Source organism: Wyeomyia smithii, chromosome 1 (assembly GCF_029784165.1).
Source record: "Wyeomyia smithii strain HCP4-BCI-WySm-NY-G18 chromosome 1, ASM2978416v1, whole genome shotgun sequence".
Taxonomy (NCBI): Eukaryota; Metazoa; Arthropoda; class Insecta; order Diptera; family Culicidae; genus Wyeomyia; species Wyeomyia smithii.
This window is the reverse complement of record NC_073694.1, coordinates 150,513,392-150,524,822: the sequence shown is the minus strand read 5'-3', so window position 1 is coordinate 150,524,822 and position 11,431 is coordinate 150,513,392. Positions and strand designations below refer to the sequence as shown.

At 38.1% G+C, this 11,431-nt stretch overlaps 1 protein-coding gene across 1 annotated transcript; it reads left to right on the top strand.

The window, feature by feature from the left end:
- The first annotated feature begins 1,777 nt into the window (after positions 1–1,777).
- LOC129733947 (lipase 3-like) lies at positions 1,778–3,172 on the top strand. The gene is made up of 2 exons (XM_055695575.1): positions 1,778–2,437; positions 2,506–3,172. The coding sequence occupies exons 1-2, from the start codon at positions 1,790–1,792 to the stop codon at positions 3,058–3,060; spliced, it is 1,203 nt and encodes a 400-aa protein (XP_055551550.1). The 5' UTR covers positions 1,778–1,789; the 3' UTR covers positions 3,061–3,172.
- Positions 3,173–11,431: the final 8,259 nt, after the last annotated feature.

Below are 11,431 nucleotides of genomic sequence, written 5' to 3'. Positions count from 1 at the left end.
GAACTTCCTGTCCTGAGAGACGTAGTTCTACCAATTTAACTGAAAGACTTCGTTAAAAATGATTTCACAAAACTCGGGATCCATTACATATATATCAATAGTACAAAATTGAATCCTAAACCTTGAGGGGAGCTTCGTAGCCGTAAGGTTACAGAGTCCGGGTTCGAATCTTAGTAGAACCAGGCCATTTGGTTGTAATGGGTTTATTCTCAGGCTCTCCGCTACATACCCTTCCTTCAAGCTGAATTCTTTGGTACCCCTGCTGACTTTCACCCTAACAAAAATAAGTCCCTCTTATAATATAACTAAGTCTGAGTAACGTATGATAGTTCTCTTCAGGGAATTGTAATTATGGCGCTGTCTTGGCTAGAGGCACGAGGTTTCGATAAGACTCCTTCCTCTTGATAAAATATAAGTTCTAAAAGCAAAGCCTTGGTGCTACATTCCGTATCGGAACTCGACCTTCTGTTTATTATACACTGACTTCGCGCCAACTGTTAAGTGTACAGGACAATTGCGGGACTAGCGCTACGATCCTACTGTCACTAAAAGTCTCTCCCGAGCCGAGACTCGAACCTACGACGACTGGCTTGTTAGGCCAGTTAGGCCAGTTAGGCATCGTACCTCGAGATCAGCTGGGATAGATTAAATAAGTTCTACTTATAATAAAAGTGATCAGAGGTGAAGCATTAAGTGCCTCTTCAAAGAATTGTGATTGTGATGCGGTGCTGGTAGCAGAAACGAGGTTTCGATAAGACTCTTTGCTCTTGACAAAATAAGTCCTTCTTATAATAAAACTATTTTCAGGAATATTTATCCTCTCCAGGGAATTATACTTTGGCGATATTGATAGGACAGAAAGAGGTTCCTTATAGTAGAGCATTAAGCTTGAAACGAAACTCTCACACACAAGCACGGATATATATATATATATATATATATATATATATATATATATATATATATATATATATATATATATATATATATATATATATATATATGTATATATATATATATATATGTATATATATATATATATATATATATATATATATAAATATATATATATATATATATATATATATATATATATATATATATATATATATATATATATATATATATATATATATATATATATATATATATATATATATATATATATATATATATATATATATATATATATATATATATATATATATATATATATATATATATATATATATATATATATATATATATATATATATATATATATGAAAAGCGTATCATTTACTTCAATAGTGATACTGCCAATAATATGAAGTGCGGAGTACAGAAAAATCCTGGGCAATATCACAATAGATTAAATGTCTCTGGTCGCCATGCAGCGAAGTTACAAATTTAAATTTTGTTGTTGCCCATTTAGTTAAGTGAGCAGAGACACAAAATAAAACAAATTTAATTCGTGTTCGCCTCTCCAATTATTCTCCGTCTGCTTCTGATGTTGCCAGCAAAGATTACCTTCATTCATTAATCCCTTGGGTCTTAATCTCAAAACACATCGAAATGATATCGGAAATATCATAAAAATTCTTAAAACGTGAACTGGATTTGATTACTCTGGAACAGGTACAATGACAAGCTGCCGCCGAATCGCAGCTATGCAACCTGTTATGATTGCATCACCAGTTCCAAATTGATATGTTATCACTGCGTAAAAAGCTAGGTAGGCGATAAATTATTGGCCACGAAGCTACCGAAATTGGATGTCATTCATTCTTGGAGTAGTCAAGCGTAAAGAATGAGTTTACTACGTGTAGCTTCTTTCTTAATCTACGCAGTTTTACGCTGCGTTACGACGCAAAGTATACCAGGGCAAGCAACCACTGCGGATCTAGTAGTCTCATCCGGATACCCTGTGGAGCAGCACTCGGTGGTTACGGAAGACGGTTACGTGTTGAGCATATTTCGTATTCCTGGAAGTCCTGTGAGTCCCCCGATTGAAGGTAAACCGGTGGTCTTTTTACAGCATGGCATCCTCTGTTCCTCTACTGATTGGATCATCATGGGCCCGGGCAGTTCCATGGCATACCTACTCGCAGATGCAGGCTTTGATGTTTGGTTGGGTAATGCACGAGGCAATACCTATTCTAGGCAGCACATTTCCGGTGATTCTTCTACAGCTGATTTCTGGAACTTCAGCTGGCATGAGATTGGAATGTACGACTTGCCTGCTATGATCGACACTGCGCTGGCGAAAGCTCAAATCGAAACGCTGCATTACATCGGGCATTCACAGGGAACGACCGCATTTTTTGTAATGGCGTCACTTAGACCAGAGTACAACCAAAAGATAAGGACGATGCAGGCTTTCTCTCCGGTTGCATTTATGGGCAATCTGAAGTCGCCATTCGTGAGAACAATGGCTCCCTTCGTAAACCAAATTGAGGTTAGTGGTGTTTGACATAGTTCCTATCACTAAGAACCTGTTCATTTGAAATTTTAACTTTGTTTTAGTGGATCATGCGAATGCTGGGAGTAAACGAGTTTCTGCCAAACAGTGAAATGTTAGCTTTGGGCGGTCAGAAAGCATGTAACGATGCGTCTAGCTTCCAGGGAATCTGTGCCAATGTCCTGTTTCTTATAGCTGGCTTTAATTCGGACCAGCTTAACAGAACCATTTTGCCAGCAATTCTGCAGCACACTCCAGCTGGGGCGTCTGTAACGCAGTTTGTGCATTACGCACAAAGCGTGAATTCCGGTCGCTTCCGACAGTTCGATTACGGTATGTTACTCAACCTACGTCGATACGGATCTATTGTGCCTCCTAGCTATCCTCTACAGCAGATCTCCGCTCCAGTGTTTTTACACTACGGAGAAAACGATTGGTTAGCGGCTGTTTCGGATGTCCAGCAGTTGGAACGTCAGCTGGGAAACTCGGCTGGTTTATTCCGAGTTCCGAACGATCGCTGGAATCACTTGGACTTTACCTATGGTAGTGAAGCGCGCAGCTTGCTGTATGAACGAGTTATTGATCTGATTCGACGATGGAACGATTTTATCGTGAAATAAGCGAGTTCTGCAGAATTGTTGCATAGTTTGGGTAGTTTTGTTCATACCTCGAACCCGAGTTATGGTATTAAACGCTCATTCGATAGTTTTTGTACATAAACTTGGGAAAAGATCTCTTGGAGTTTTGTTGTCCTTCACCATAGTCTTGATGACAAATATCTCTATTCCCTTTAGTTTAGCGAGTATTTTTTTTAATGATCACCGGACAGATCTTGCCGAACGTAAAGTTTGTATACAATATTTATAGTATAAAGGTATTTTAGAGGCATATTTGTAGAAAAGCGTACTGTCTTTGGCAATATTACAGATAATGAAAAGTGACTTCCAGGGAAAATGTAAACTAGGAAAAAAATATCCTTAAATAACACTGTGCGATTTAGAACATCTGAAGTGACCTAGTGTAGGTTGTAGGTCTTGTTGAATATAACATTCGCTCATGTTAGAAATTTTCCAAACACTCCCAAAATCTGAAGTTATGGTCAAAGTACGGTTTTTTGGACCTCAGCGCATATATTATTTTCTAACTCAGTCATCTATCAACCGATTCTCAGTGTTTAAGCAGTTTTAGAAAGAAGATAAATGAAGCTTTCAAAATGTATACAGGTTTTTACTAATATCAATAAAACATGAATAGTTATTTGAGTTTAGATCTAATTTTTTAGACTTGTTCACACAATTTTTCAATTTAATTTTAAATTTGCTGTCTACTTTTGTAAGAAACAAACCCCAAATATACTTTTATTTTGAAAGTATATTCAATTTCGAATCAATTGAAAGTAGTTTTGCGAAAATCGGTTTATATTTGGCTAAGTTATATATTTTTTAAGAAAACCAGAATTTTTGGCTTCTATCGCACAATTATTTCACGGAGCTACGAATGATGAAAAAATGCAGAACTTTTGATAAGACTTAGTGTGGGTTGTAGTTTTAGTCAAATGTTACTAGCACGTTCACTTGAAGTTTTTCAAATACCCGTAAAAATATTAGTTATGGTCAAAACCCTGTTTTTCCCTTAGCTCACATTTGTATGTTCAAATAGGTTACTTTTCACCCGATTTTTTATATTTTGGCTGTTTTGGAAAGGCAAAAAAATAGAACTATTGAAACATATAAATATGTCTTAAGAGTTTACCTATATGTGATGAATAGTTCTAAATAAAATAAGATGATTTATATTAAATAAAATAAGATGATTTATTTTCTTTTCCAAATTTTAACAGATTTTCATTACCAATATCTATTGTTTTCGTTTGGTACTAAAAAGAACTTTCCAAATTTTAAAGCAATTGAAGCTCCATCATTACAAAAATGTGTGAAAAATTGCGAATAAATTTGAAAATTTGAAAATAACAAAAACCATCTTATTTATTTAAAACCTATTCATTACATATAGGTAATCTTTTTAGATATATTTTTATGTTTCAAATACTCTATTTTTCGTCTTTCCAAAACAGCCAAAATATAAAAAATATGATAAAAGGTAAAAAAAAGGTTAACATAACATAACTTATAATTTTCGGGGTATTTGAAAAACTTCAAGTAAACGCGCAAGTAACACTTAACTAAAGCTACAACCCACACTAAGTCACATCAAAAGTTCTTGCATTTTTTCGTCATTTGTAGCACCGTGAAATAATTGTGCGACAGAAGCTAAAAATTCAGGTTTTCTAAAAAAAAATATATAACTTAGCCAAATATCAACCGATTTCCACAAAACTACTTACAAATGATTAGGAATTGAATATACCTTTAAAATTATAGTGTATTTGTGGTATGTTTCTTACAAAAATAGACGGCAAATTAAAAATTAAATTGAAAAATTGTGTGAGAAAATCTAAAAAATTATTTGTCTTCTTTCTAAAACTGCTTAAATATTGAAAATTGGTTGATAAATGACTGAGTTAAAAAATATTATATGCGCTGAGGTCCATAAAACCGTATTTTGACCATAACTTCAGATTTTGGGGGTGTTTGGAAGATTTCTAGTATGAGAGAATATTACACTCAACAAGACTTACAACCTACAGTAGGTCACTTCAGAAGTTCTTGAGTTTTTTCTCATTTGTAGCACAGTGTAATCAATCATATAAATATTTTAAAAGTGCACTTGCATGTTTTTCTTTTCGTTTTGTTACAATAAATTTAACTACTTTTGTCTGAACTATCTATAAGCGTTGTGCAGAATAATAGGGTAGGAAATTTTTTTTTGCGGAAAGTCGCGAATTTTCAATTAGGAGAATAATAGTTTGAACTTGAGCTTGTCAAGGGTAATTCACTTTATGTCAAGAATAATTTGGGTTTTAATTTTTATCATATTATCATCATGTTTCGTTAAATATTCGGCCTTCTGTTCAGCCTACAGAACATGATTAGACAAGAAAAATTGAAAACCAAATTACTCTTGAGTTAAAGTGAATTAGCCTAGACAAGCTCAGGTTCAAATCATTATTCTGTAATTTGACAATTTAGTACATTCCACAATAACACTTTTTCCCACCCCTCTTATTCGGTGGAACTCCATTGTCTATATTATCTTAAATAACAATATGTTGACATTTTGAACAAACAATTTTTATTTTAATATACTTATTCTCTTTTCTCAGATGCGTATCATAATATTGTACACACTCGCTGAAGCCATCATAGTAATTTAAGAGGCAGTTTTTGTAACAAAATAAGGTTAAAATTCACCAGTGCTATTTTTTGAAAAGCTCATATTGAAAGAATCTTTTCATATATTACAGCAATGTGAAAAGCTAGGCTAAAATTTCAATAAAAGTACAAACGAACATCACCCTTTATCGAGCTTTAAACTTTTTAGTGCGAGGTTCATTAATAAATTACCTAGGGTTTACTTAAAATAATTTTATAATTTGCTTTGTTTTGTGTATACGGTTTCACAAACTTTTACATCAAATAACATAGACGTATGACTGAAATTTAAACTTTCGTATGAACAACACCCGGACGTAAACACATTTTATCTGAGAATTTTTATGGCCCGCTGCACTTTACCGCCAAGTACGATTTTCCACCGTTCCGTGCTCTTTAGCTAATCAACTAGCCTTTTAATTATTCCCCAAAACTGACCAATCCTCCTGCTTACTCATTTCTCCCTGGTGCTGTGCGAAGGCAATAGGTTGAATGCTATAAATCATCGCTCTTTACGACGTTCGGAACGGAAGTGCAACCATCTGGAACATAAAATAGACGATCCCCACCCAGTTGGTCAGTAATTAAAACAAAACGACACTCTCCTACCAAAGTGAATCCATTGCACAAAACTTTTACTCATTTAGCACCGCTTGGCACAGGAACGCAGACCGACCGGAATAGTCTGGATCTATTTTAGTCGGGAGCGTTATCAGTCGTTGTTTTTGTTTCTTATCAGTTGCTAGACTTCGTTTAATTACTCACTAAACTCTTTCGACCGTTCAGTCATTGGAGCTCATCCGGTTCAAGAGTAACCAGTGAGCTTTTGGCAAGCATCAGAAGCAGACGTGCGTCAGCCGTTAATTATAGTAATTTTTGCCTTTGATGTATGCCCTGTGTATACTTTGTAATATTCAATTACCACCGATCTGAATGACAACCGTGAAAGGCTTCGAAACTGTTCGTCTCGAGTCGTCATCATTCATCAAATCGGGAGAACCGTCACTCAAAACATTCAGGAGGTATCCAACCGTGTGTCGGTCACCGGGTGCGATAAACGAAAATTAAATAATTAAAAAATTATCATCCTCCCATTCCTGGTTTGTGTACTCTCTTGCTGGCGTGATAGTAACCACTTGCCCAACACGGCGCTCTAATTAATTTGTTGGAAACGTCTTTTGTTTCGCTCCTCCCATTGATAACAAGCTGACGCAGCATGGACCATCCATAGAAGCAGTCGTGCCAACTGTAAAGATATATTGTGGATTTTTCATAGTAATTGTACAGATTTTTGAATAATATTTTATTCTTATTTCATTTTGGGAATTTTTAACAAAATGTATTCTAAATACTGACGGTATAATAAAGATTCATGATATAAAGTGGTGCTAGACCAGACGATTGCTGAAATTATCCAGATTTACCAATGTTTAACCCATTCCCCGCGGGTGATGTCGTACGGAATCAACTTACGTCAAAGTTTTGATTGCAATTTAACAACAGTTTGTCTAAATTGTTTATTTAGTTGAGAAATAAGAATTTGAAGGTCATTATTCGGGGTGAAAACTGCGGAGAGAGGGTCAATGCTGTATGATATTAGTATCCATGGTGTAGCTGGATTATCTCACCGCAGAAGTGGCACCTCCCATCATCGATTTTGTTTATTTGTGTTTATTGTTTGTCAATAGGAGATCGCAGCGCTAGTCCCGCAATTGTATCCTATACACTATAAGGCTTGGCTGCGAAGTCTGTGTCAAAACATTAACCAGAAGGTCAAATCCTAAAACGGAACGTAGTACCTGAACTTTGCCTGAACTTTCCAGTTGGTCTCAAGGCACAGATAACAAACCAGTCGTCGTAGGTTAAAGTCTTGGCTCGGGAGAGACTGTTAGTGTCACAAGATTGATTAAGGCTACGATGGAATATGTGAAGTGTTATGTGAGGATTTCGGGTGGAACGTCTAACTTCTTCTAGTCCCATAGGGGGCTTCGACAAGGTGATAGGCTCTCCTGCCTAATGTTTAACGTCGCACTAGAGGGTGTTATGAGACAAGGGGGATATAACATGCGGGCACGATTTTCAACAGATCAGGTTTTAGAAAAAGCTTTTTGGATGACGTGGCACTATGGGGCAGAACCCAGAAAAGTCGCGAGAAAACTAAAAAAAAAACGAAATTCAGTTCTCATGCCTCATTTTATTTTCTACTTGCAGTAGACATGTTATCGACTGGAAATCATGATAATTTACTTTGAAAAATAATTTAGAAAATGTGCTATAATATTGTGAAAGTGAGGCTTGTAAAATGGAAGAAAAAATTTTCACAGATATTTTCCAGTAGGGCATGCAAATACTTAGAAATTGATTAGCTAACTCATATGATCCTCATAAAATAGAGTATAAACTAAAAGGTATTGTGATATTAAGACAGTTTTGTTGAAAATAGGTTCGAAGGGACATAGAATGTAAAACAAGCTTTTTTCTGATTTTTCCTCATTTTCGGCAATATGAAAAACATAAAGTTCTACGTTGTTCTGCTATGACACTATTATTGTACTAAAATACAAGGTATTGGCTAGTACTAAACCAAAAATCAGCTAGTACAAGTAAACGAGAAAATAATTTTATCTCGTTAACTGTCCGTCAGTGCCGTTTCTGCTTTCGTGGCGAATAGACGTTATTTTTTCAGTTAGCTACGACTCGCACTTAACAATAAACCACACGAAATACTGTACGGTGCTTTTTTTCGGTTCGTTTTGTGCTGTGGTGACAATAGCCTGCACATTAGAAGCAGTTCAACTTCCCCGCAGCGGCGGGTGCTGGATACCCCGCTACCAGCACCGAGAAGCAGCTGCTGACACCGATAGCAGCAGAAGCAAATCCCCTCTCCTCACCGCCGGGATCTGGATACCCCGCTAACAGTACGGATCAGCTACTGGATAGTGATCATCCTCTGACATCCACAAGGTTGCGTGTAGGACACGGCAGCTGAAAAAAAAACCGACCTGGATATTCGGTGAAGTATTCTGTTTTTATTATTTTTATTTATTTATTCTTTGCCCATTTATACGAGTGACTTTTTTTAAATTTTAATTCATTTTACTTGGACAAATTGTTTTTTCATTTAATCACCTTAACTTGGTACCCCATTTATACACGGTTGTTTACCGTTAGTGTGCGGTAGAGCATATTGCTCCCGCAAACATGAACGATATGGACAACATGCAGGTGGGATTGTTCCTAGACGTTGAAACGAATGGAGAGGTGATTGAAATATCACCCCGCAGCTCCCCGCTTCCATCTCCACTGCCATCCCCTGCACCTAGTCCACCAAATCCGAACGTGTTAGCTAACGTTCGTATAAAAGCTTACCCGGATGAATTTAAGGGCCCGTACGCTGTCTACTTCCGGCCCATAAAGAAACCATTGAATGTTTTGCGCATTGGCAAGGACCTGACAGAACGGTTTTCGGACGTAACCGAAATCACCAAGGTGAGGCCGAACAAACTGCGAGTTGTCGTGAATAGCTTGAAGCAAGCAAACGCAATTGCTTGCTGCGAGCTCTTCACGAGAGAGTATCGCGTGTACATCCCTGCCAAGGATGTAGAGATCGACGGTGTTGTGACCGAAGGGAATCTCACTGTCGATGACATTTTGCGTCATGGGGTTGGCTGTTTCAAGAACCCAATGATGCAAGATGTAAAGATATTGGATGTCAAGCAATTGCATTCAGTGTCCATCGATGAAGGAAAGAAGAAATTCTTTCCTTCGGATTCCTTTCGGGTAACATTTGCCGGATCTGCACTGCCGAACTATATCCTTTTGCATAAGGTTCGTCTACCTGTACGCCTGTTTGTACCGCGGGTCATGCACTGCCATAACTGCAAGCAGTTAGGTCACACAGCCACCTACTGTTGCAACAAGGCACGCTGCAGCAAGTGCGGAGGCAATCATGCTGAGACCACTTGCAGTGAGGATACTGAAAAGTGTCTTTACTGCGAGGGAACTCGGCATGACCTTTCGGCATGTCCCGCGTACAAACAGCGCGAGGAGAAAATAAAGCGTTCCCTCAAGGAACGATCAAAGCGCTCTTTTGCAGAAATGCTTAAGAGGGCTGAGCCACCCTCCACAGGAAACATCTTTTCCTTTTTGCCAACCGATGAGGGTACATCTGACGATCCCGTCGAAGGGTGTTCTTATGCCATGCCAGAAGGATCTAGGAAGAGGAGAATAGTAAACTCTCCTAATCTTTCTCGCAAAGGTCGTAAGATAACCCCTAGCGGAATGACCAATAAACCTACGCAAAAAAGAAGCGGTGAAGAAAAACCGAAGCAAGTACCTCCCGGTTTTAATTTCAAATCTAACCAGGAGTACCCACCGCTTCCTGGGGCACCAAAAACCCCTCGTGCACCCATTTCTCGATCAGAGGATAAAAAAGAAACAGGGTTTATAAATTTCTCTGATATTGTGGACTGGATATTCAAAACATTCAACATAACAGATCCCCTTAGAAACATTCTTCTTGCCCTCCTCCCTACAGTGAAAACATTTTTGAAACAACTAGCAGCAACTTGGCCCCTCATTTCAGCTATCATATCTTTCGATGACTAAGACGGCGAAAGAGGTTAGGAGTTTTATCACTGTATTACAGTGGAATTGCAGAAGTATCATCCCCAAACTCGATTTATTTTCTCATTTAATAAACACTTATAATTGTGACGCTTTTGCGCTTTGTGAAACTTTCCTAAATTCAAATAATCAACCCAATTTCCACGATTTTAACATAATCCGTCGAGACCGAGACTCACATGGTGGAGGGGTACTTTTAGGGATCAGAAAGTGCTACTCCTTTTTTAGAATCAACCTCCCTCGGATCTCGAACATTGAAGTCGTTGCCATTCAAACAAATATGAATGGAAAAGACCTTTGCATTGCTTCGATATATATTCCTCCATCCGTGCGGATTGAACAGAGGCAACTTTCTGACATAGCAGAATTGCTTCCCGCACCTTTTTTGATTTTGGGAGATTTTAACTCCCACTGTCTGCAATGGGGATCGCAATACGACGACGCCCGATCTTCTTTAATTTGTAACTTGATCGACGACTTCAATATGACACTTTTGAATACTGGGGAAGCGACACGTGTACCTAATCCTCCAGCACGTGAAAGCGTGCTAGACCTATCCCTTTGCTCGACATCACTAGCGTTAGATTGCCAGTGGAAAGTAATCAATGATCCTCACGGTAGTGATCATCTTCCAATCGTTATTTCAATTGCTAATGGTTCAACTCCCGCGAATCCAATCAATATGTCATACGACCTCACACGTAACATTGATTGGAAGCGTTATGAGACTTTCATAGCGGAAAATCTCGAGTCTCACGAGGAACTTCCTCCGGAGGAAGAATACGCGTTCCTTTCTGGCTTGATTATCGACGCCGCGACTCAAGCTCAGACGAAACCAATACCCGGGACAACAATTAGACGGCGTCCTCCTACCAAGTGGTGGGACAAAGAGTGCTCTGAACTGTACGCGCGAAGGTCCTCGGCATATAAGGACTACCGAAAGTATGGCTCGGTTAAGCTGCTTCGAAGGTACGAGATACTGGACAGGCAGATGAAGAGCTTAATGAAAGCGAAAAAACGCGGATACTGGCGGCGCTTCGTAAACGCGTTATCAAGGGAAACAGCGATGAGCACTCTTTGGGATACCGCCAGG